The sequence below is a fragment of the Colossoma macropomum genome, unplaced genomic scaffold (assembly GCF_904425465.1).
Source record: "Colossoma macropomum unplaced genomic scaffold, Colossoma_macropomum, whole genome shotgun sequence".
In the NCBI taxonomy this organism is placed as follows: domain Eukaryota; kingdom Metazoa; phylum Chordata; class Actinopteri; order Characiformes; family Serrasalmidae; genus Colossoma; species Colossoma macropomum.
Window position 1 is genome coordinate 17562536 of NW_023494804.1, and position 20841 is coordinate 17583376.

At 38.0% G+C, this 20841-nt stretch overlaps 1 protein-coding gene across 2 annotated transcripts; it reads right to left on the minus strand.

Annotated features, from left to right (window-relative positions):
* Positions 1-1463: 1463 nt before the first annotated feature.
* ggcx (gamma-glutamyl carboxylase) lies at positions 1464-18534 on the minus strand. Of its 2 annotated transcripts, XR_005008595.1 has the most exons (16): positions 18504-18534; positions 16933-17133; positions 16356-16514; positions 15207-15372; positions 15040-15118; positions 14238-14344; positions 13249-13412; positions 12206-12507; positions 9930-10061; positions 9111-9262; positions 7936-8105; positions 6063-6193; positions 5704-5851; positions 4732-4936; positions 3217-3457; positions 1464-3159 (listed from the first exon to the last, which is right to left on the minus strand). XR_005008595.1 is itself a non-coding variant. In XM_036594274.1 (15 exons), exons 1-15 carry the CDS (start codon positions 18532-18534, stop codon positions 3298-3300), a joined length of 2307 nt encoding a protein of 768 aa, XP_036450167.1. In that variant the 3' UTR covers positions 1464-3297. The 2 variants fall into 2 exon arrangements, 1 of the variants encoding a protein (XP_036450167.1); XM_036594274.1 differs by having other exon boundaries at positions 1464-3457.
* Positions 18535-20841: the final 2307 nt, after the last annotated feature.

Genomic DNA, 20841 nt, shown 5'->3' on the forward strand with positions numbered 1-20841 from the left:
TTTTTGGTTCAGTCACTGACAGAGTGTTTAACTGTAGAGAAACTCACCACTCACTTTCTTTACAGTGGTGGTTATAGGAACCAGGGCATGCCACGTCTAAACCTTGCCCCCAAATTCCTCTAGTCTGTGCTCTTTAAAACATAGAGAGTTCAATCAATAACACAAGCAAAACAAGCTAGTTAGTGAAATGCTATCATTAGTGAACAGAGTGTTTTTTTTGTCAGAGGCAATGTTTATTTTTACTGCATGTAATGTGTTCTCTGCACATGCAACTCACATCTACAATCTTACTCGAAGTTTTTAGGAGACTTTTTCAGCTATGCTCAATCTCTCTGGTTGTCCCCAAACGTTTTTCATTACAAGATAATGTGGCCCTGTGAAACCACCAATTATCATAATTCCCTTTGCATAATGCAAACAGATGGATGTCACTTTCATGCATTGTTAGCAACTGAACTCCTCCTTTAATCATCACTTGCTGGGTTCAAAGTTAATGTTTTAGAAACTGAAGATGATTACATGCGTTAACACTAGGGGCACTGTTGATCTACTGTCCAAGCATTTACACTGGTAAGTGTTGGCCACTGGACTTGGTCATCCTGCCTGTTTAAAATCATGCCAATTATAGCATTTTTACAATATATTTAATATTGACTTAAATGGGAATTCTACTACTTAATAAAATTTTCTGCATAATTCTGCATTATTCATTTTATTTACTATCAAAAACCACAAATGAGCCTACACTTGTCTTCTTGTTTTTATTTAATGATGATGGCAAAGTAGTGATAACTTTTCTTTGGGGACTATTCTAGCTTCCAAAGCCATGCATGTACCCCTCCACCATAATGGATTTTGAAAATATATTTTTGGCAAAAACACTCTCAAAAATATTGTAGCACACATATCAGACATCAGACAGTGTATTCATTACCATTTCATGTAATAACTTTAAGAAAGGGAGCTTTTAGAGGTGGACGTCTGGTTCCTATCACCACCACTGTGAACAATTCTGACTCTGCAAATTTCTCTAAAACAGAGCATTTCACACCAAACCAGTCTGAATGACTCTGTTTACATCTTAACCAATTAATTATGCAGATTTTTTTGAAAAATCAGTGGGATTCCCCTTTAACACAGACTTTGATTTGAAATTGTAATATTTGAACTGATTTTACTTTGTGACACTTGTCTGACATTGTGATTTTAAATGTATGTATGTAGGTGTATGAGCTATGTGCCATAATTCTTGGAGCCCAGAGTTACTTATTGTCTTAATGCCAATTGTATGAACACTGTGTGATGCACTTTAGCCAGACAAAGTGACACACTTATGATTGAGCTATTAATACCTGGTAAAATATGAGTAAAACTGACAGCAATAAAACATTACACACTAAAAATGTCTTGTCTGTTTTTTGTTGTAGCATTTACAGTTTAAAAAAAAACAAAATGCACAAGAACAGTGTTCTTCATAGTTTAATTAAAAAAATGACCATACAGTAGTAAACTGTTTTTTGTCAATGTAATGTTCATATTCGCTCCGTACCCAACAAGTGGAAGCTTATGATTATGTAATACTTATGATTCAGCACAGCAATCGAACTGAAATGCAGTATGTATCACTGGAGAAGAAGAAAGAAAACCAAAAAAGTGTGTTCTATTTAATGCAGCAGCATATTTAGACCAAGACTCGTGAATCTGTCCAGGAAGAAAAATTCATTTCACCTCGTTTCAAGTTTTGCATAGTGTGTAACAGTTAATGCTAAAACTACAGACCTCTGAGGTTGTGTCATGCCCAAATAGGTAAAACAGCTAAGCTGTTTTTCTCTGCAGGAAAGGTCCTTTGTTTCATTTTGGAAGGTAGAAGGATGTACTCCAACAAAAATCAAAGAAAACTTGCCAGTATCTTTCAGTTTTTTTTCTAGAGCAAACTGGTGACACTAACATTACCGCTACTGAGTGCTGACTGGTGAGCATTACCGCTATTGAGTGCTGACTGGTTGGCGTTACTGCTACTAGTGTTAATTGGTTAGCATTACTGCTTTTTAGTGTTGATTGGTTAGCATTACTCCTACTGAGTGCTGATTGGTTGGTGAGGTGTTCAGCTCATTGGCTGAATGAAGCGGTCGCGCTTGCCAATGTCATGAACGTACCTAAAACACTCTTGGAAAGTCCTATAACTGGAGTTTTAAAGCACTCAGAAACAGATCAGCAGTGATGAAATATTATATGCTGTTCTGTGTTGAGAAAATGAATATTTTTTCTATATGAAAAAAAATTAAGCTTTACAAAGTATGATGTAGTACAGAAGCTCCATAGGAACTTATTTATTTTGGACTCACTCTGGAGCGCCTACTGGAGCGAAAATCATTCTTGAAATTCTGGAGAATGAAATAAAATATTTTAACACTGGCGATTTTTTTAACAGTGTCTCATGTACGTTCATGTAGCCAGTGACCACAAACACTTATTCGCAGTAACGTTAGCGTCCTTCTACCAAAAACCTGTAGAAAAACGGAATATACTGCTAATTTTTTCTTTGATTTCTTATTAAAAACATCCTGCTACTTTCCTAACTGAAATAAAGGTCCAGCACAAATGGTCCGAAATTTAAATTTTCTTCTGTAACTGATTAGCTTCTTTCACCCCAGTCTTTGAGGACTTGCTCGTGGACGCCCTCTAGTGTTTTGCAGTAATATTGTAGTTGTATTTTTTGTGAGGTTGGCAGGTTTCTGATATCAGTTCAAAGCACAGCAGTGTAAGCTTGCATGTACCTATACTCAGATTTTGACTCACTCTTTAATTACCTCATAATTTTGAGGGTCCAGTGATGTTTTGGTGGGGAGCAACTTTAAACTGACTACACATCCTCAGAAGTCTATTAAAATGCCATTTTTAAATTCAGTAACACAGACCTGATTTCATTTTAGGAACAGAACACAGGTCATAAGGCCATATTTATACTCAAAATGGGAATTTTTGTGTTTTGCCATAGATATTAAATGTAAACGTAAGCTAAAATTAGTGACCTTTTCACTATTATTATGTGAAATGTTCCCAAATGTTTTGACCTTGTGAAGTACTTTGGGTCAGTAGCTTCAGCAGGGTTACACTGTTAATAAATGTGCCAGAGCACTTTAGACCAGTGCCATAGAAGAACCACATTCGGTTCCGTAATGAAAAGTGGTTCTTCTATGGCATCGCTCCACAGAAATCTCTTTGGCACCTTTATTGTTTTAAGTGTAGGATCAGGCAGCAGACGGTGGTTCAATAACTGTCCACGGCTAACTTCTCTCACAGCTCTGCGTGACCCGTCTCGTCTTTGAGCGGCTCGTTCTGGTTGGCGTCTTCCTCAGGTGCCTTCATGTTTGCGTAGTCGACCTCCCTCCTCAGCTGTTCCAAAGGGGGCAGTCCGAAGGCCAGGTTTCGCATAGCGATGGCAGTCATTAGAAACCTACAGGACACAGACATGTTTTAATCCTCAGTAGCCTTGATTTATTATTCTTTGTTTGCAATAAATTTATATTACATTGTTATATGCAAAGTATGTATATTATTTATTTAAATTATGTATCAAACAAATATATATCTAACAATTTTATCTGTTTTAATTATTTAAATATTCATATTTATTTTAGGAATGAATATGAATAAAAAAGAAAAATGAATAAAAAATATATTTTGTTTTAGTGGCAAAATATGGCAAAAATGTAAAAGATTGTTTCTGAAAAACAACTACTATGAAGCATTTAATCAAATTTTCATCAAAATCAAATCATAATGACAATATCTTCTTTACAATTTGTCAAAACAAATGTGGTTTGGACTGACAGGTTCAATTTTTTGAACATAATTTCTCTGTCAAATTGAGTAGTGCAGTTGAGTTGTATTTATACTCTGTATAAATTATAATATTTTGTTTTTTCTGCATGATGTGAAAGAGTTGAAACAGCAAAACAGCAGTGCCACATAAAAAGACTGATAAACTGACTACAAAATATATTTTTTGACACTGTTTACAAAAATAACACCTTAAAGAAATATAAGTTCGTTAAATATAAATGAATAAAGTAAGTTGATGGTATAATGAGCTTCAATTCAATCAGCTACACACTTAAAGATAATGGTTCTGTAAGGGTTCTTTAGTAAAGAAAATGGTTCTATATAGTATCATGAACACTTCAGATTGTCAGAAAATGTGCATGAATGTGCTATAGACGGTTTTATGTGGAACCTTTTTGAAAAGGGTTCTATTGTTACGGTATCAAGCTTGTAACAATAGAAGAACCCTTTTTGGGTGCTATATAGGACTCTCTATAGCACATTCTCCATCAGTCTGAAGAACGCTTTCACGATGCAAAGAACACTTTAATAATGCAAAGGGTTCTTTAAGTGATCATGGTTCCATACAGAACCATTTTCTTTACTAAAGAATTCTTGAACCATCTTTTTCAAGAGTGTACTTGTTACTATGCAGTTCCTTTACACTGGTAGTTGTTGTTTTCAGTCTACAGTATAACTGGTCATTTTATAGTCTATGCAGTTGTTCAGTGTTCTAGACATACTGGTGATTCTCATTATATGCGCAGAAAAGAGTTCTGTGACATATTTTATCACAATGACATTTTCATATTTGTCCACCACTAACTGACCGTCTTTTAGTATCTGGTGTTTACAAAATTCAGTCGCATCTCTGTAATTACACTGACACATCAGCCTCAGACTCACCCTCGCCGGATCATGTAGTATTTTTTCGTGACGAATCTGTTGAACCGTTCGTGGATGGGCGCCTCTCGACGCTTTTTCTTCTCTTCCAAGCGCTTCTGACGCTTGAGGAAGAGACGCACCACTGGGTCGGTGACGTTGACCTCTGAACCCTCATCTTCAAGGCCAGTTATAAGAGGCTGCAGCTCTGGGGGCAGAGGCTCCGTCTCTGGAGAGCCAAAAACAAACAGTTGTGGGTTTAAGATGTGACAAAAAAAATAAATAAATTTAAAAAAATGCAGAACTTGTGCGCATCTTACATGATGTTTCCCTGAAATTAAAAACTTCAGGCACATATTTTAAAAATCTTACTCACAAAAACTGTTCTTAGTTGTTTGCATAATTCGTAGAATAATGCAGTCTGTCTCATTTTTAAATCCAACATGCAACAAGTTCTATAAAGATTCTATCAAGTTCTATCAAGATCTATAAAGAGCTCAGATCTCATTTACATACTGATAACTGTTCTCATTCAATTATTAGCAATGTTAGCAATTTTTTGCTTAATTACTCCTTTATAAATTTGCTCATTTCTTTCTTTTTCTGCGGCATTAATATTCAGTTATTATTCAATAACTACCATTCATTACGCATTATCCATTATAAATTATTCAGTAACCAATATGAATTATTATGTAATCACATTGAATTATTATTCAGTAACTTCTTTTATGTTGCTTGTCAGTTTAACCTAAAAATTTGTCATGTAGTAACAAGTAATTGAACTAGTTTTATTTAACTCAAAAAATTACTTAATTACTGAATAAATAGTTCATTCAAAGTATTAACTTAGGCTAAATAAAACTAGTTAATTTACTTATTACCACATGAAGTAATTTTTTGGGTTTCACTGATGAGACATTTTTTTAACGGTGTCTGAATTATTTAGTAACTACTATGAATTATTCAGTAACCACTATGGTTGTCTGTACTGACCTGTCCCATTGCGGACTTTCTCCTGAAGCTCCAATAGCATGGTGAAGTTCATCTGCAGCGCCGCCTCAGTGGTGTTCACGTAGATATACATGTAGCAGGAAGGTACCTGGGACACTGTGTAGACTTTATGGTACGCTCCAGCAGGAAGCTACTCACATACAAACACACACAAAAACACAATATTACACATCTAACAGATAGTAATGAGCCGCTAAATCTGGCTCAGCCCTCCTGCTATGTTTGTGTATGCACTTTCTTTTGGATCCCTGCTAGCTCTTAGCCATAATAACAACAAATCAACCCTCTCAGTCTAACAGCAGTGAGTGCAGGTCAAAGACTTTATTCCATGCAATTGTTACCTGCATCTTGTCTCCTGGAGCCAGCGTGTAGTTCATCTTCTCCTCCACTATCTCCACCTTCACCTCACCCTGCAGCACCTGAACACTGGTGTTCCCCAGGTCCTCACTTACATAGTTCTCCAGATGCAGGCCTGTCAACAGGAAGTTCCACAGAGAGGCCTAAACCCATACTCCAGCACAAGTGTTGTTTACTCCACTGAAATAATGACTCAAGTAGAAGTGATAGTAAACTAGCAAAAAAACAACTTCAGTAAAAATAATAAATAAATAAATACAAGGGTCGATAAAGTACTACAGTGAAACTTTAGTACATGCAGTATCTATATGCATATATCAGTATAGGAACTGAAGTCAGTATTTTTGAATATCCTGCTAGTCATGAAACTGTAAAATATGGATTTTTGATAGGCATATTCGCTTTTTTCTACCTTATACATTCTCATATAAAGAACCATAGGATGTCTAAACTCTCCACCAGAGGGCAGTGTAGAGCCTGTCTTACATTTTGGCCAGAGTTTCTAATCTGTTTACTCCAAAGAAGGAAGCAGAAAAAGATTACTGCAGCCAGCTAAAGGCTACCACACACCAGACGAGAAGCAAGGCACAGATATAGCATATAGGAAGCGTCACAGAAAAGCGGCAACACAAGAAGCTCAAGCTCATTTTACACTAAATTTAATTTAGTGTAAAATGTTTTCAACATGAATTTATTGTTTGGTATCAGCTAAACAACTAACTCAAACAACTAGCTAAACAACTAGTTCCTTACAAACTGACTTTTTTAAGCTGAAAGGTACACTCTTAAAACAATGGTTCAAGGGTTCTTTAGTAAAGAAAATGGTTCTATGTAGAACCACAAATATTTAAAGAACCCTCTGCATGATTAAGGGGTTCTTAGCGTGATGAAATAGTTCTGTATGTGCTCTAGATGGTTCTATATAGAAACTTTTTGAAAAAAAGCGTTCTGCTATTGCTACAATCTCTTACCGTAAAAATAGCACAACCCTTAAAGAACCATTCTCTTTACTAAGAACCATCTTTTTTAAGTGGGAGGTGAAACACGATGTAACTAAGCTAATAACATTAGCTGACTGGAAAACAGATGGTCAGCATTTATCTGTTTATTTAAGGTCTTTAGATCAACGCCCTATGGATTTGTGTCTGGGTTTAACAAAAAAAGTAAAAGTAAGATGTCTCTGGTGGTGGCGGTGCGTGGTGGCCTGTACCTTAATTTTTGCGGTTTTTTTTCAGAATTATTTAAATATTTTATAAATAAGTCTTTACAAACTTGAATATCAAATTTGACTGAAATGCCCAATCCCAAAAGTTCTTTTGGCTCTATTGTTTTTGGTCTAAGTTCTAAAGTGTGAGCAACAGTGAAGCAGAACAAGAGCTGAACCAACAAACAGAATGAAATTAAACCCAAAAAAGAAAATTAGGGTATAAATGCTAATGATGAAAAAGCAGATTACTTTCCTCAATAATATACTTCAGTAGAAATAAAAGTAAAAGTATTATTATTTGAAAATACCCAGGAAAGTACAAATCCATTGAAAGTACATGTAAGCATTTTGCACCTAATATGCTTAGCAAATGTGACTAGCTGATAACCACCTCTGATCAAAGGTTAAGAGCCCAAAACTCTGGCTCTTTGCCAAAACTGTGTTGTTTTCTAAATGTGTTTCATCTGGAAAATTAAATATTTGGTTTCTTGGTGACAATGGCACCTAGATTTATATTTATATACTTTCCCTACCTCTTTAGGGTATGGAATAAAAAACGAAATATTTTCATCTATGAAGGCTTGTTGACACTAAAAGATAAAAGAACTCTATACATGCATGGAGGGAACGGTATGGACACTGCTAGATACCTGGAAAGTCAGCGATGAAGACCACCTCGGTCTGGTTATCTAAAGTCCCCTCAATCTCTTCAAACTTCGCCCTCCAGGGGGACAGATCCACCAGCAGAGGCATGAGCCAAGGATTGGGCCGGAATGGAGACCAGTCCGCTTTTACAATATCAACACGAGGGTCAAATATCCTACAAGCAAAGGAAAATATTACAGTAAATAAATGTAAATACCTGTACAGTAAATGTACAGTAAATACATGTAAATTATGGACTGGACACAGCTCAAATACTAACAGTTGAGTTTTGCCAAAATAGTTTCAGGGGTAGTCTTTTGGACAGCCTTAGACTAGGCAGCATTTTGAATCGAGATTCTCCATTGACCACAATTCAATTCTTTACTCTCATAACTACAGATCATACACAGAAGTTAAGCCGTATGAACTGAATAATTTCAAATAGTTCCTAATAATATAATATAATATAATATAATATAATATAATATTTTTCTTAAAAACAGCCTTGACGGGTTTGTCAGTCCCATCCCTGGCACGCCCCTGACCTGCACAGCCCAGTTATTTCCCTCTTCTAGCACATCTGTTTTTTTATAAGATTGATTACCCTTTGGAAAATGAAACAGATGTGAAAAAGGAGGCAAACTATGCAACCCAGATTTTGATTAAACCCTATGCATGTCTACGTTGGTCAGTAAAATGGAGCAGTATGTGGAACTGGAGCTTTCTGTGAGCTACCGTGTTTCCTATCAATGCATAAAAGAAACTCCATGCTGCCTTTATTGTTGGATGCACTGCAACAGTTTCTGAGCGAACATGTGCACACATTTAGCAATTCACAACCTTGTGGAAATGACTATTATTGATTAATTTCACCAGATTAACAATGAAAAGCCACTGAAGTGTGAAGTATGGAAGTATATTCCTATTAATGTGGTTGTTTATGTTGTGAAACTGTTATATCATGTGTACGTACATATATACATAGATTGAATTTAACATATTAGAAAAAAAATGTTATGCCACATTTTTTATTTTCTGTTTGATTTCCAGTGTGTTAAACTCAAATAAATAGAAATGATGAACTAAAATTTGCAGAAAAAAACGATATTAAAAGGCAGAAATAGACAGCTCTAGAGGGTTAACACCACTGCTGTGCTGTGTGGTCAGCGCTGCTCCTCACCTCTGCTGGAAGCGGTCATTAATAGAGACCCAGATGTCGAAGTAAATCTGTGGGTCGGTGATGTTGAAGCGAGGGAGGTTGCGGCTCAGGCAGGTGGCGTACTGCTTCAGCATGTCTCCATGGTCCTTCCACCGTCGACTCTGAGTAAACACCTACAAACAGCAAACAGTTACAGTCCAGTCCATAAGTTTTTGGACGCTTATTTTATTGGCTCTGTATTTGACATTGTACTTGACATGTCGAGGTGATGTACATTCTCATCATAACAGCTATTTTTGCAGTCCTCACTTGAATGGATCATAAATAACAAGAGTGCTAATAAAAAGTCTAGAGTTGGTTCTAGAAATGGCATTTGAGAAATGTATGAATGTAGAATACCAGCAACACTGCAAAAATCAAGTATTGGATTTACTTGGTTTTTAGAAAAAGTTACTTTTTTCAAATCCAATATCATAACATCAGGCTACAGCCTATTGCTGACAGCACAGTGGTCATTATACATATTTCTCACAGTCCCATATATTGATATAAAACAACAGAAAGACTGTGTACATATCAGTAAGAATGCTGGATTCACAAACACAACCAACTGTGACTAAGCACCTGGAATAAAATACATCAACATAGTTGCCATGAATAAGCAAACCTAAAGACAAAACTGTGGTAATGTAATATATTCTATTCACACTGACAAACATCATTAATCATTTAATGTCATAAATTTAACACATCATGCTTTTAATTAAATCAGCATAAGCATTTCTGATCTAGTCTAGTTTTGTTTATCACACCTCTCTGTGCTGACAGTGTGTGACTCACCCCCGGGTTCAGGTACCCGACCTCTCCCGTCACTCCATCTCTGTAGGTAATTTTAACATGCTGGTGTGAACGAGAATGGACCATCATATCCCACGAGTAGCCATAGAGACCATTAGTCCAGTTATTGTAACCCTGCAGAGAAAACAGAGACATCAGATCTACAAGCCTCAGCATTCACTTTTCATATCTAATGCATAGAATATGATACAAATAATTTATATGGGAGTAAAAAAGTATTTTAACAACTAATACTTCATTAACAATAGCTCTTACAGTACCATTCAGCTTTATTTGATATAAATAAGCGTAATAAATGGAAGTATCTTTTTTTTTACCCAAATGTAGCCTATGGCCTTACATACAGTATGCGCTGTCATAAGAAAACCTTGTATTTCTCATGAAAATTTTATAGGAGAAGGAAAAAGTTGCCCTTAACATCTTTTCATTGTACATATTGTTATTGTTACAATGTCATAATCAGCGGACCAATAGAAATGCTCCAAAATTACTTGTACAACAACTTATTATCCATATTTCCATTTTCTTTTATGGTTTCTTAAATTTCCTGAGGTGCACTTATAATGCTTAAGTGGGTTTATATACCAAAAACATTCATAATTCATTTTTACTTGACTATTTTCCAAACTCTCTTCATCCCTTACAATTAAACAGGCTGTTGTATATGTGATTGAGCTCTGTTCTGATTGCCTGCCCTGTATTGTGGCTCGCTTAAAAAGGAGCCCAGACTTAAACACTCCTTATAACTTCAGTGCAAGTGGGTGGGACTGAATATGAATATAATGGATATATGTAAATGTGTTGGTTTTTGTAACATTATAGAAACTTTTTGAAAAATGCACTTTGTCTCTGTATATGAGCAGAGTGAACAGCATGTTTTGAAACTTTGAAACTTTTGTGTTTACATATTACAACAAACTTTTTTTTTAACAAAAAGTGAGGAAAATGTGTTTTGTGATGATTTGGACCCTTTAAGAACACTTTTTCCTTCTGCTGTAAAGTTACCATTTCACAGATATGAGTTTTTCCAGACAGTGACAACAATAATGAGGTACAATCATTTAAGCATTTTCCACTTCTATATAAAAGGGCCAAAAAAGGGTTTTTTCAAAACGTCTAGGTGTCTGTTAGCTATGAAATGTTGACACAATGTGAAGTTCAGTTGCTGTTTTTAAAAGGAGCTCTGAGATTTTCTAACGACAGTGATGAAATGTATCTGTGTTGCTGTTTCTCATTGAACTGACAGGAATATTTGCTCTCATTGCGAAAGAAAACCCTTTTGTCCTCCTGAACTGCAGACATTCTAGATCACACTGTTTAAAGAGGACATGCACTACATGCACCAAGGCAGAAAGGCAAAACAAATCTTTTTTATAAACCAACTTCCTTAAAAAAGTCAGACAAAAGGCTACACAACATCCTCATCTACCCCGACTGCTCCAAACGCATGAAATTTGTATAAAAACGATAATCTGATTAGACTGAGTTGTTGTAAAGCTAGCTATTGGACACAGTTTACCGAAGGGCCGTATCTGGTCCCAAGGTCGTACAAACTGCATGCCTAAATCACACTTAGCTTGAACCACACTGAGTTATTAAAGGGCCAATATCCTACATTTTTCTTGTATTTTTTTTTTCTTTGAAGAAAATATTTTGGGTACAAATTTGGGTAGGTTTTATATACCAAATACATGATCATTTTCCAACCTCTCTTTATCCCTTAGAATCAAACAGGCTGTTTTTGTTACTGTGCCTTTAAGACTGACATATGTAAATGAGTTTTGTTTTGACTGGCTCTGCTATATTGTGCTTGTTCAAAAAGCACTCAGAACTGAAACACTTCTTAAAACTTCAGTGTGCGTGGGTGTTGTGGATTGAATAGGTAGATACAGGTAAATGAGTTGGATCTCATGAAATCACAGAAAATATGAATTCAAAATGGCCTGTTTTTGCAGTTTAGTTTCCATACATGGGTACTGAATCACACATTTTGAAGCTTATGCAATGTTTACGTACTACTTCAACCTCCAATATTAAAAAAAAACAGAAAATGAGGGAGTAGTGTGGTGATTTAGGTATGTAGTTAGCACATAGGGTACATAAGCTTTCATTATTTGTTAGCTACATCGTCCTCTAAAGAAACTAAAGAGACACCAAACATGTCTTGATAGATCAGTAAGTTCTGGGATAAGGCGAAAGTTTGAAAGTTGTGTAAATTCGCTTATTCTATCGCTTTTAAGTCAGAGAGAAGAAATTACCTGTGTGATGAAATGAGAGTACGGCAGGAAAAACTGCTCTGTGATGTAGATGATGGTGAATATCGCAGCCATCTTGTGTCTGAGGCGCGGCGTGGAGGGTTTGGGATGTGTAGATGCGTCTTGCTGTTCGGAGGAGCTGCTGGGCGGACTAGGGTAAATGCATGAGGAGCTGGGGCGGGGGGTGGGCGATACCAGAGGTAGAACGGGCTGGAGGAACTCTGGGAAACTTCCAAAAAAGCGCCTCGGCCAATCGGCGTAGCAGAACAGTGGACTAGTGGCCAACATGGTGTAGGAAAACATCCCTAGGAAAAAAATACAAAGTGTTACAAAGTCTCTACAGCAAGGGCCTCAAACCCGAATTACCAGGGGGCCACTAGTCAGTATACAATTAATTAAGTAAACAGAATACCGTTCATCAGAGGTATTACAAGAACAATTCAACAAATTAAATGTAGTCCATTTTTGCCTTATGCTGTCAATCAGCCAAGACATGTTAGTACAGGAGCTATTGGGCTAATGTAGCTAACAAATAAGAGAAGCCTGGATCACTAATAGATGACATACTGTTAGATATGTGTCATATTATTGCCTAATGTTACAGATAATAGTGTGTCATACAGTGTCAGAAACCACATAAGCAAGTCTATAAAAGATACTGAAAATCTCCACACAATTTGATGTAAGTGTGTGATGATTTAGGTATCCAGTTAGCACCATGCTAAATGGTAAGATGTAAGCTTCTACTGTTTGTTAGCTACATTAGCACTGTGGCTCCAGAGCAACTTCAGACAGCAAAAATGTCTTAGCTGTTCAAGAACCTTTGTGATACGGTGTGGATTTTTCATTGAACTATTCCATTAAACTGTAGTTTAGCAGGAACCACACAATTCACGAAGTATTTCATTTGTGCTAAAGTAAAGGAAAGCCTGCACATTCCTGTGGTGCACATAGACTGAAGTTCGACACCATTGCTCTTTATCAAACATCAACAAGTCTACTTCCTGAGGTTTTAAACACACGGCTCATTGTCTCCAGCCTCTTACCGATACTGAAGAGCTGCGAGTTCATGCAGTGAAAGTAGCTGACAAAGAAGAAGGCGACAGGACGGGTGGCATCGAAAAACAGCAGATAACCAGCCGTCAGGTCCAGGATTAGGCCTCCTCCATGAACCACTATCAGACTGACCAACTCCACAGGCAGGATAACTCTGCACAGCACAAGGAACAAACAGTGACCCATGCTGCACACATGTTTAGAGTTCTCTTTAATTTAACACTAAACCAGCACATGCAGAGCTCGATTAGCTGAAACACAACAAAATATACACAGTCCTACTACAGCTGGATTAGTTGGAGGTTATATCATTTAAGTTGTTACAGAGAAGATCTGTGATTTTAACCCAGTATGAATCTGCAGCGTGTGTAGTTTATACAGTCTGACAGTAATACTTGTGGAGTGATATAAATCCAGTATGAATCTACATTGTGTGTAGTTTATACAGTCTGACAGTAATAAGTGTGGAGTGATTTTAATCCAATATGAATCTGCAGTGTGTGTAATTTATACAGTCTGACAGTAATAAGTGTGGAGTGATTTTAATCCAGTATGAATCTGCAGTGTGTGTAGTTTTTACAGTCTGACGGTAATAGTTGTGGAGTGAATCGTTCTCTGTAGTCCTTTTTCAATTCCCCTCACACTACTAGAATAACAAAACCTGCCGAGAGACATGACCATACATTGTGTTGTTAATACTACTGAGATTGTCCTGTGGAGAAACGCTGACATAAACATCTGGGCAAGGACCTTTCAGTCTGGACTATCTGTGGGAATGTGGAAAACACACAAATGCTTTATCTTGAACCAACAGCTGCACATTACATGGCAGAACCTCCTCTAATCCAGCTCAAAGAGTGCTTCAGTCTATTACTAGACTATTGAATTTTAGCACAAAGTAGCTCAATAAGTCACTATATACTGTCAATGTCTACACTGAATTTTGGAAATACTCCAATAGCCACTGTTTATGACTCACTTGAAAGGGTCAAACAGCCAATGATGAGCCAGATATTTCATTGAGTACCCCTCCACCCAGTCAGCATCCAGCTTCTTGACCCCAGCAATGAAGTACACTATGAAGATCTGTCATAGTGTGCAGATATAGAGAAAAAGAAACGTTACAATATTTTATTATTAAACACTGAGATATGGTCATATATCCAGAAAGGACACTGAAGTTAATGCGAAGTACATTGCTGTCACTATGTCTGTTGATATTAAAACTTAGTGTTTCTGAATTAAAAAAATCAAGTATCTGATCTGGGCATGGCCTAACATTTTGATAGGTATGTGTGATTGAAGGCCATCAGTCCAACACCACCAGTGAAGCTATGCCACTACACAAGAGTGAAACAGGGAGAAATGAAATAAAACAGACTCCACATATTCAGAAGATGTTGCTGACCCCACTGTGTCCACTCACTAAAAATATTACCTAGCTTTCTTATGGAGACTCCTTAAAAAAGGTTCTTATTCACTTTACTGCTGTATCAAGGAAATGCAGGTCTGGCCCGTTGAACGGAAATGGATGAATAGATAGATGACAATAGATAGATGACAACAGATAGATGACAGTTAGGGTTGGTAGGGTAGCTTTTACTTGGTTGTTAGCTTTCTCTCAATAAAAACAAGAGGGAATGTATAAAAACACAGTTTTGTTAATAATGCATTGAAAATCCCAATTAGATATTTCCCCAAATGTAGTCAGAAGTAACAGATAATAAATCAGTCTTATGTGGGAAAATACAGATAAAACTTGACAAAGTGATATAACAAACCTGTGTTCTGAGCAGGGTGTAATTCCACAGCGGCACATGTGCATTCCTCTTCTTAGGATTACGGAGACCATCGACAGACCTGCAGAACAGCACGTACAGCCACAAATAAGCGAACTCTTCTTTTTCCATTCAAAACGGAAATGCTTAAGCTCTGGTCGTCATCTTACCAGTATCTGTTGGCATCCATCAGTGTGAGCTGAAACCCAATGAGGCCGTACAGATAAGAGTGATTGTTCCACGCCGTTTTGTCCAAGAAGAATATGTACCAGTACGTGGATATAAACATGAGGCAGGAGAGGCGGTAAAAACAGCCCAGCATGATGCCAACAGCACCTGCTCAAACACATGCACAGTGGTGGATAATTCATCTCAGGTCTTTATTAAAGCTTTTCCACTTGACAGCATAACGCAGGTCAAACAGTGTGGCTGAAGCACTATGGTGACCAGCCAATTTATCACAAAACCCCTCTCTTGTAGCTCCTCCTTGAGGGTGTTCAGTTTATTAGATGATGTTCACTTTATTACAAACAACTAGCTTGTATTTTCACTCACTGGCCACCTTATTAGAAACACCTGCCTTGTACCTCCACTCACTGGCCACTTTATTAGAAACACCTACCTTGTACCTCCACTTACTGCTCATACCAGAGTACAAAAAGTGTGTCATTAAATATCAATTTGAAATATCGCTGTCCAACGGCAATCAATTTTTTTTAAGAAATTACCTGCCAATACAGATCTGATTTCAAAATTATTGTGCGTCTCTGACAATTAGACCTGTTCAAATGGAAGCACAGTATGTCATCTTTGTAGTTTTCAACAGCATATTTTAAATTGCAGCTCAACTGGTGCATTTTGTCTGTTCCAGCTTAACAAACCTCAGAAAACCTACATTTGATATACGTATGGTGTAATCAAATTTTTGCCATATTGCCCACCCAGGTACAACAGTACACCAATAGAGTGGAGCCAGAAAGTGTGTGTTTCCAAAAAAGTGGCCAGTGAGTGGAAGTGTAAGGTAGGTGTTTCTAATAAAGTGGCCAGTGAGTGGATGTGCAAGGTGAGTGTTTCTAATAAAGTGACCAGTTAGTGGAAATACAATGTAGGTGTTTCTAAAAAATGTACAGTAAGTCATGAAATAACCCATTGTACTGTTTCCCTGCTCCAACACATCTAATTCACCCATCAGTTAATAATAAAGCCCTTCATGAATTCAAGGAACTGTTAGAGCAAAGAAAAATAATATATTGTGCAGTGTTGTGGCTATCTGCGACAGAAAGAAAAGAAGATTCCTCTCTGTGTAGAAGGTCACTCACCAAGAAACATCACTAGATAGACAAAGTACATCCAGTCCATAGGCAGAGGCTCCAGAAAGTTAAAGAGAGGAAAGCGGCAGACAGGTGCTCCATCCAGGTACTTATAGTCCAGGTGACTGAGCCCACGCTCCTGAGTGATGTCCATGGCCATCAACATGCCTGTGGACACAGAGCAGGTTATTAACATGGACAGGTAGCTGTGAGGAAACTGAGGAGTTTGAAGGAACACTTTACCAAATGCTGTACAAACAAGAGAACTTTCCAGAAAAGAAAACTTCAATAAAATACTATTCCCAGTGGAAACCTTAAGATGAAAAGTGGCCAATGAGTGGTAGTACAAGCTAGGTGTTTCTAATAAAGTGGCCAGTAAATGGAAGTACAAGCTAGTTGTTTCCAATAAAGTGGCCAGTGAGTGGAAGTTCAAGGAAGATGTTTCTAATAAAGTGGCCAGTTTTTAGGGAGTTGTTCTTGTCTGGCATGTGGTACGGTATTTGGTGTCTGTACAGCAGCAAGGTAAAGGGTTTCCAATAAAGTGGCCAGTGAGTGTACAATAGACTTCAATCAACATACAACTCACCAAACAGGCAGCGGAAGATACCCAGAGATGCAGGATCTGTGGGCCGATTGAGAAGACACACAAACCGGTGCCATGAAGACAGATCCTCCTTCTCGAAGCCAAACAGGCGTTTCATTCTGGACTCCGCTGGTTTATCCATAGCTGCTTTTCCTTCTGCATGGCCTCCTTTCACCTTTTTGGCCCGCTGAATATACGGAGCACCTGTGATGGTGGTGAGTTATTAGTTATTATTGGGGAAAATTACCAATATTTAAGCTGAACTTTCAATTTATGACATTATCTTCATTCGTAGCTGACACATAAACTGCTATAACTATGCTGAACATCACTAAGGTACCTTCTGAACAAGCTTACCTTAAAGGGCCTAAAACTGGCATTTAATATGTTATTTGTTAGGTTATGTCATATTGCCATATACCAGCACTGCACTTATCAGCCTCTTTGGCTTAAGACAATTCAAGATTTCACATAATTTTCCCATTTGTGTTTCTCACTACAATACACAGCATGCATCACAACACAGGGAAGCCCACAAAACCTGACTGCTAGCCATTGATCTAGAAGCTAATATATATTAGGGTTGAGCAATATAAAACACTGTATCATTATCATGATAAATTATGTCCCAATATGCTTTTCTGAGCATATCATGGATTTCATCAGTACTGACTAACTACATTTCATTACAAAGCAGGCATAATTAGGCCTGTTTAAATTATTTAGTGCAGAGTAGTTTGTAAAACACTGAAAAAAAAAATTGCAGTGGTAGAATTATTTTTTATTATTTTATTGTTATTATTATTATTATTATTATTATTATTATTAATATTGTAGTATTTTTATATTGCACTACAGGTTCTAATTTGTCTGTTCAAACTTTAAATTCAATTAAATCTCAGAGTAACTAAATATTGTAATGCATAATTTATATTGTGTAACTGTCTGGAAGTACTGTGATACAATATGTTTGCCATATCGCCGGTCCCTAATTTATATTAATAATATGTAGTGCTAGCATTAGTGATACAACCCTAGCAATTTGTGCTAAAGGTTTGACCACCAAAGCACTTTGTATTTTTTTCAAAAATTTACTTCCACCTTCATGATGCATCATCAGATGGTTTTCTTAGTCTTTAAACCATAAAATCTCACTATAGACACTATTAATTACTTACTGTAAGAGGAAATCAGACATGTTTTCAACAGATGTAGTGATGATTAAACTGTTCATTTTGCCTGGAGTGTCCCTTTAATATAAACTCAAACACAACATGTTTGAAAATCTCTCCATCCACATACAAACAACTAAAACAACACGGTTTAAGACTGACTAGCAAAATAAAGGCAGATCATTTTCAACGTGAACACCTCCAGTTCTACAGCCCACCTGCACTGCGGCTTCAAACTCTAAATCACCTGATTAAATCCAGAGGGACTCTAATGTTGTAAATCAGGTGCAGGGAAAACACGAAAGCGTGAATTTCTGGTACTTCAGGTATTTCCTCGACGACAACACAGCTACAGACGCAGTGCACTTTATTTAACAGAGACTTAGGTGTGCTGCTGTTTACCTGCTGCTGCCTCGCGCGAGCCTGATTCCATATTTCACAGGTGTGAAACTCTGCCCCAGATGTTTAAACAGCAGCGTCCAGTGTCCCCACAGTGTTTCTGGGCGCACAGGGTGGCGGTGGACACGTAAACAGATGGATACGTGTCAAACACTGGCACACCGACCACGGCCAGCACACTGGAAGTGGAGAGGATCCATTACTAAACGCACATTGGCCGATTCCGGCCACTACGTCACGCCCACTTTCTCTCAGTAGCGCCTCCTATTGGTTGAAGCTGGTAAACGTCATTGTGCAGGAAAAATTAGATTAGATTAGATTTAATATATTGTTATTCTACAGAGTACAGGTACAGAGCCAATGAAATGCAGTTAGCATCTAACTAGAAGTGCAAAATATAGTATTATTTACATATAAAGTACAGAAGGACGGTAGAATGGTAAAAATATATATATAGATATGCAAGTATAAATATAATACACATATATACAGAGAGAGTGGAGAGCGTACAAATGTACGTAGTATGTACCGTGGAGGAAGCATATGTAAAGATAAGTATACAGAGTAAACTTGTACAGTATTTGTCGGTGCAAATATGAATAGTGCAGAAATACTAGGAAAATAAAGTACAATAACAGTGCAGTGAGTGCAAAGATGTGGTTAAAGTGGTGGTTTGGAGTTCAGCAGGGTCACAGCCTCAGTAAAGAAGCTCTTCCTGAGTCTGCTGGTATGGGAGCAGAGGCTTCTGTAATGCCGGCCAGATGGGAGGAAGGTGAAAAGTCCATGGTTAGAATGAGAAACGTCCTTGACGATGTTCCTCGTCCTGCCCAGGCAGCTCTTATGGTAAGTGTTCTTAATGGAAGGTAACTGGGCACATGTGATGCGTTGGGCAGTTTTCACCACCAGCTGGAGCGCTTTGCAGTCAGATGTGGGCCAGTTGCCAAACCACACTGAGATGCAGTTTGTGAGTATGCTCTCAATGGTACAGCAGTAAAAGTTCACCAGTATCCTGGGACACAGGTGAACTCTGCAGGAAGTAAAGACGCTGTCGCGCCTTTTTTACCATGGTGGAGGAGTTTAGGGACCAAGTGAGATCATTTGAAATGTGGATACCAAGGAACCTGGAGCCAGACACGCACTCTACCTCAGCTCTGCTGGTGTAGATGGGGGGTGTGTCCAGTGGCGGTTCTAGGTGTGGGGTGCCAGAGGGGGTCAGTGCCCCTGGGATAGCAAGGTTGGCCCCCCTTCGGCCTCCCTAAATGTGCAGTGAGTCCCCTCACTCTTGTGAACACACAGTGACAAAGCGGCACACCAAAGTAAGAACACATTTTCCAGCTGGACCCTTTTAGGTGATGCGAACATCAAACATTGACTTTTGCCTCATAATGCCTACATTGCGCAATAAGGTAAAAAGTAATTGGCCCCTCTAACATAGCCACTGGCCCCAGCCTGGCACCCCAAGTTCAAATGGTCTAGAACCGCCACTGAGTGTGCCTGGCTTCCACCCTTCCTAAAGTCCACTATGATCTCCTTGGTTTTCTGGGTGTTGAGCGCCAGGTTGATGTCCTACACCATGCCACCAGGTGCTGCACCTCGTCCCTGTAGGCCAATAAATATTAAGGTATTAATATTAATGTAGCAATTCTTGGAAGAAAAAATCCATGCATTGCGGTGGGGTACGTGCAGGATTTTTTTTAACACAAAACTACACATAAAACACATCTTAACCAAGGAACAACAACATAAACAGTAATTATTGTCACTCAAAAGGGGAGGGGGGCACGCCTCCCATGGCTCTTCTTATGGCGCTTTCTGCAAGCTTTGATGGGAGTGGAGCCGGTGGCAGAACACCACAAGATATTACCAACAGAACATTGAAAGTCCGCAGTGTTGAAGAGTAAAGACAACAGATAAAGAGGAGGAAAACATAAAAATAAATATGTAGATAAATAAAATAAAAATGCAGCTTAATGAGGGGCCTTCCACCCAATGACTGCTGGCATAGGCTCCGACCCCCCACCCCCCCGCCCCCGCGACCCAGAAGGATAAGCGGCTTAGGAGATGAGTGAGTGAGTATGTGACCTTAATGAGGGTCTTCATCAGTCAAAAAATGCTCAATTAAAGTTAACACTCTATGGTCTTTCTTGTTTGTTGTATACAAATGAAGATCCGTCTTCCATATATTCAGTTGTGGAGTCCATCCACACTTGTGTATAAAGCATTTGGCACAACACAATCAAAATATTCACTAGATGTTCAATATTTTTCCCAGGAATAGGCCTTCTTGGAACTTTCCTGACAGCAAACAGTCTGTCAGTGTTTTTGGATTTTTATGCAACAT

Bases quoted from the DNA above. Each gene is read 5' to 3' on its own strand.
- ggcx (XM_036594274.1), bottom strand. From the start codon at position 18,534: ATGGAATCAGGCTCGCGCGAGGCAGCAGCAG. The intron at 15,373-16,355 runs GTGAGTGACCTT...GTGTTTGAGCAG, and splicing joins CTATCTAGTGATGTTTCTTG to GTGCTGTTGGCATCATGCTG. The intron at 3,458-4,731 runs GTGAGTCTGAGG...TGTGTCCTGTAG, and splicing joins TACTACATGATCCGGCGAGG to GTTTCTAATGACTGCCATCG.